This window comes from Nematolebias whitei, chromosome 9 (genome assembly GCF_014905685.2).
Source record: "Nematolebias whitei isolate Nwh7 chromosome 9, NemWhi1, whole genome shotgun sequence".
NCBI lineage: Eukaryota > Metazoa > Chordata > Actinopteri > Cyprinodontiformes > Rivulidae > Nematolebias > Nematolebias whitei.
Window position 1 is genome coordinate 7,961,572 of NC_056506.1, and position 5,724 is coordinate 7,967,295.

General features: G+C 41.5%; 1 protein-coding gene across 1 annotated transcript in view; it reads right to left on the reverse strand.

Moving 5' to 3' along the window:
• Positions 1-5,724, reverse strand: part of agla (amylo-alpha-1, 6-glucosidase, 4-alpha-glucanotransferase a) — a 355,602-nt gene that overhangs the window by 149,808 nt on the left and 200,070 nt on the right. The window contains exons 15-17 of the mRNA XM_037681985.1: positions 4,521-4,645; positions 4,110-4,222; positions 3,823-3,957 (exon numbers count right to left, since the gene is read on the reverse strand). Coding sequence (XP_037537913.1) covers positions 3,823-3,957; positions 4,110-4,222; positions 4,521-4,645 — 373 coding nt within the window. The remainder of the gene's footprint in view (positions 1-3,822; positions 3,958-4,109; positions 4,223-4,520; positions 4,646-5,724) is intronic.

Consider the following 5,724-nt stretch of genomic DNA (forward strand, 5'->3'; position numbering starts at 1 on the left):
ATTTGAGGTCATCAGGGTCAGATCAGGGCCAGATCAGGTTCACTACATGGGAGATCATCATCATTATCATTTACTTTATTTCAGACACAATATAAGATCCATATAGAAAACATAAAAACATAAAAAACATAAAAAACACAGAATTAAAAAGACAAAAGCGTGATCCGGAAAAAAAAATATTCAGGTGAGTTTGGATGGAGGCCTGCAGCAACTCTGATACAAACTACGAACTTCTCTCGAGCACCACACAGCGCTGCTCCTCCGCATCTCTGCATGTCACCTCCGCACCACACAGCACAAGAGGCACCCCCGGTGAAAAACGATGAGATTGACTTGAGAGGCTGAAGTCGTCACTGGTCCAATTCGGTTCTGCTCCAGTCCGGCTCCGGCGCTCCACAGCACGAGCAGCTACCTCCGGTGAACAATGATGAGACTGACCGAAGAGGCTGAAGTCGCCTCTGGCCCGGTTCTGCTCCGGTCCGGTGCCGACAGCGCTTTAAAGCATCAGAGCGTCTCCTCCAGGCGAACACAGCGATTCCACGGAAGTGGACAGTCCCTCGTTAAAAGGCAACGGGCTGCTCACTGAGGCTGAGACCGGCTCTGTTGAAGACAAAGTCCCCCACAGCCAACTCGGTTCGGTTCTGGTCCAGTTCGGGGAACACAGGTACACTTCCCCCGCACCAATGAAGATGCCACGAGGGCCAGTCCAGCAGAAAGCCTGCAAAAAAGCCAGCAAAATACCACCCAGCGATTCTTGTCAGGACCAGGTAGAGCCACAAAGGTCCAGATGAGACGTTCGTTGGGGTGCGGAGAGAGAGAAAAAACACCGGACCTTCATGCGACGACTCCGCAGCTCGAGGGGTCACCTGACCGGCAGGGTGCGCTCAGAATGACCGGTGGGGTGGGAGCGACCGGTCCTGGACCAAAATAATTTTTTGGACCGTCCCGTCCAGCTCTCTGAGTCACTGAACACCAAATCTGGTTGGAAGGGGGGCCAACTTTAGTCCGGATCGAAAAACGGGTCAGTTTGATGATAAAAGACTACAGAGAAGGCGGGGGGAGATGCCGTCCATCAGCTTGCCAGAAACAGAAGTACCAGTCTGTGTGTAATGAATTAATATAATATACAAGTTTCACTTCTTGAATTGAATTACTGAAATAAATCAACTTTTTCATGATATTCTAATTTTATGACCAGCGCCTGTAGATCTACAGTATATCTAATCTAACTTTCATCTCGAAAATTCTGAAGAAAATAGTTGCAGGTCAGTTGTGCGAACATCTACAAAGAAATAATCTGTTTGAAGAGTTTCAGTCAGGGTTTAGAGCTCATCACAGCACAGAAACAGCACTGGTGAAAGTTACTAAAGATATTGCCATGGCCTCTGATAATGGACTTGCATCTACACTGATCCTGTTAGACCTCAGTGCTGCATTTGATACAGTTGATCACAATATTCTACTACAGAGGCTTGAATATGATTTTGGGATTACAGGAATGGCTCTAAAATTATACAAATCTTATTTATTTGATAGATTCCAGTTTGCAAAAGTAAATTATGAATTTGAATGGGTTTCCTGAGCTATCCCTTAGTTATGCTACTATAGGTTTAGACTGCTGGAGGACAAACTTACTACACTTCCTCACTCTGCTGCTGTTTTTACTTGCTCTACTTTACCCATTTATATTTGTAATTATTTCTATCTTAGCATGTGTTTTTTGTAATGGTGTTCACGTTAACTCGTTATTATCACGTTAACGCAGCAAATGAATAATGCCAACAATTATTTTAACGCATGTTAATATTGTTACGTTTTGGTTTCCTCCATAATTTGTCTCTTCAGCGTCTATGAACACACAGACACACAGCACTCCGGCCGGGGGCCGGCTTTCCAGTTTGAGACTGGGACAGGGTCCGCCTCAACAAGGATTACATCCAATCACATTGAAGCTCACGTTGTCTAGACCAATTACTAACAGGAAGGCAGGTCAAAAACAAGCTGGTGGAGAAAGCTGCAGGTCCAGTTCTGTTCGAGCAGCAGAGTTTGTTCCTCACATCAGGGCAAAACACAGTTTTACTGGAGAGTGCAATTAAAAACAAGTAGTGCTCTGTCTTCTAAAGCTGGTAGACATTAATTCTACATTGACTGACTTTTTCCCCCTTGCGAATCGACCCCCCTCCTACGCACGATAGACACATGACCGATTTCAGCTCTATCGGGAATGACGCAGCATCTCAGCGATTCCGTTTTAATTTGTGTCAAAAGTACAGACTTTAAACTACAAAACAGCTTTTAAAACGTGTTGGTCAAGTTAAACCAGAGTTATGATAAATTAATCCATGCCCGCCTCATCTTATTTCCTGAAAATCAGATCTGAAGCGGCTTTGAGCAGACTGCAAGCTGCAGCTCTGAGAAAAAACACCCCCCTCCCCCACACAGGTAAACAATCCCCTCTCCTGTATGAAGGAGGGTTGAGTATTTATGTAGCACCACAAAATCTGCACAAGAATAAGAAAAAACCAAACTCGGAAGCTGACCAAGGCCCTACTTACATGGACACGATGGGGGGAAACATAGTTTTTTTTTGTATGTTAATTAGAGGAAAAAATTTGCGTTGAGTAAGTAAGTAAGTTAGTAAAACTTTATATAGCGCTTCTCAAGATAAAAATCACAAAACGCTTCAACAAATCAGATAAACAAAAGCAAAAAAAGAAATTCAGGCAAAAGCAGATTTAAAAAGATAAGTTTTTAAATTTAAAGACACGGTCGGATTTTGTGTTTACATGCATCCGCAGGAATCTCCCCCCCCCCCCCCCCTTTTCCCAAATTTGCTGTAGTTACCATGCCGGGTCATTAGTTGGCGCTTTGAATTTTGTACAATCATCTAATGCGCATGCGTGCTGCCTCGGCACGCTCCTTTCCTCTGGGTTAAAAGCTCAACTAACAATAACTTAACAACAAGTTAAAGCAGAATTCTGGCTGGAATTTGGATAAGAGTCGACAGATGTGACGCCAAGCGGAACCGCTTCGTCTAACAGCTCCACACCGGTCGCTGAGTGGACCAGAACCGAGTTGGCGATGTCGGACTTTACTCCATGATAATCAGTAGCTGTTTTACAGCAGGTAAAAATCAATATTCTTAATAATGTTTGCTTGTGTTTACTTCGATCACACAACAACCAACTGAGTTTTTATTTTTCCTGAAAGAAGAAGAAGCTGTCCTTCCACCAGGCGGACCAGTTCTGAACAAGGCTCGGCCCAGATGCAGTGCAGGAGGATGTTGAAGACAGATGTTGGATGAACTATTTATTTAAAATTCTCCTCAGTTCTTGTATTCAATCCATTCAATATTTTAAGATGCATTAATCAAAGGAGTGACAGCCTGAACCAGATGAACAATGTGAGACCAGATTCAAGGATGAAAACAGAGCAGAGTCCAGTTAATTAATGCAGTTTACAGTTAACGTGTTTTTAATAGTGTTCATTTTAATTATCAGTGTTTGTGTGACATACAGTTTGTGGTGTTGAATAAATAAATAAAATAAAAATTAAACCTGATGTCTTCACTTTTGACTTTAATAACATGCAATATATTTAGCATCATTTTAATCACATAATTTGAACTACATAATGTCCAGATAGCTTCATTATATATCTCAATTTTAAGATAAATACTGTTTATTATTATTAAACTGTTATTATTTAGCACATTTAGATGTTATAGTGCAGCGCGACGTGTATGCGTACCTCGTTCTATAATCCGCGATATTAGAACTGGATCTGAATTGAATATCTCATTGATTAAAATCATGTACTCACTGTGCCAGGGACTTCTGCAGAATTTCTGGTGGGTTTTCATCTTGTATACTACCTCTCCTGTACTTTGGGCTGAACTGGGAGAGATAAAACCTCAACACGCTCACCAGCTTCTGAGCTTTAGAGTCCAAACTGACTCTGTTAAGAACAGAAAGTGTACAGCTTTAACATTAACCATTCACAACGTAGCCCCAAAACTGACTTTTTCTCCTATTTCCATGCATACAGTGCTGATGCATAGCAGTTTAATGCTGACTTTTGCGTGTGTGTGTGTGTGTGTTTGGGGTTACCTGAAGGCAATGACACTGCCAGGTGTCAACTTCTGGAACTGGATTTCTTGGACAAACTCAGATCGACCTTTAGACGTCGCTCCAGCATGTTTCATTACCATACTTTCCTCTATCTGTACACATAGAGATGAGAATAGAAATATAATTTTTTGGTTCGCTGAGGGAAATTGTTTGTCACAGCAGCAGGCAAGGTCAAAATTAAAGCATAAAAAATTACTGTACACAAACAAAACAAACAGTAACTGATGAGACAAGACGTAGAGCAAGGATGGCAAGGAACACACAATTTACATATTTACAGTGATACTGTGCAATGATGGCAAAGTATACTATATATAATATTTTTACAGTAGTCCTATACTATAATAATAATATGGTTTAAAGCAAGACTATAATATTCAAAGTGTTTACCTTTATATGTTCTTTTAGTTCCACTGTGTATTCTGACATGCCGTTGATGTAGTTATCATCCCTCTTATAACTCCCAGCATCCCTCTGTACAGTCCTGGCCTCCAAAACAATTTCCTCTAACTTACCTGAAAGGGGAAAAAAAAGGCAAAGCAGGAACTTTGAGAATGTTTTGGGAAAATTGTTCAACTGTTGAAAACAGAAAATCAGATAAGAAACAAGAATACTAAATATGGCACATTATACACCCGACGACAAACTATTATATAGCAATACAACAATCTATAGCAGTGACCCACACAAACAAAGATCTTGTATAAACTTTGACAAAGATTTGAGACCATGACCTTTAAGCTGGGGTGATGTAAAGTGTATACGACTGTCCGTCTAGAGATGATGCATATGTGTATGAAATTTTGTTACATTATCTTGAGCAGATCAGAAGTTGAGGGCAGGACAAGAGAAAGTTTCTGTACTTTTGTACGCACATACATAAAGCCTTTCGACAGGCTTATAAAGTGATTAAAATAAATAGTTCTTGTATGTCTGCTTGAAATTATAAACTAGAAATGCAAAAGTTCACATGGATATGTGAATGAAAGACAAAATCAGGAATAATAAAACTGATTTAAATGTGAACTTCAAATGTTTAAGAGCTATACAGAAATAAGATTCTGGCATCACGTGCATCGCAGAATGATAGAACTGATGGGAGCTTGATGTCGACTCGATCTGTTTTTTATCCAGTTGCTTTTATTTTAACTATTTTAGGAGTTTTGTGTGCCTCTGCCTTGCCATCCTGTCATCGTGGTTCAGTTTCCTGCCCCCTTCCAGCCTCTGGTTCAGGCTTGAGTGTCATGGCGGCCATCTCCATGATCCTCCATCTGTCTGCATGAACCGAACTCTACAGACCCCTTCGGTTCCGTGGGGAAACCTTGGATGTTCTCTGTCTGTCAGACCCGGTTCTGGAGGGCAGTCTGGGAGGACAGTTGCTGCAGTCCTTCTTATCATCATATAGTTAACGGGACCTGCTAACGCTGCAAACAAGACCACGACGCGGACAGAAACACACTGCTAACAGTACCATGTTGCTAACAGAACCATGCTGCTAACAGTACCATGCTACTAACAGAACTATGCTGCTAACAGAACCATGCTGCTAACAGTACCATGCTGCTAACAGAACCATGCTGCTAACAGTACCATG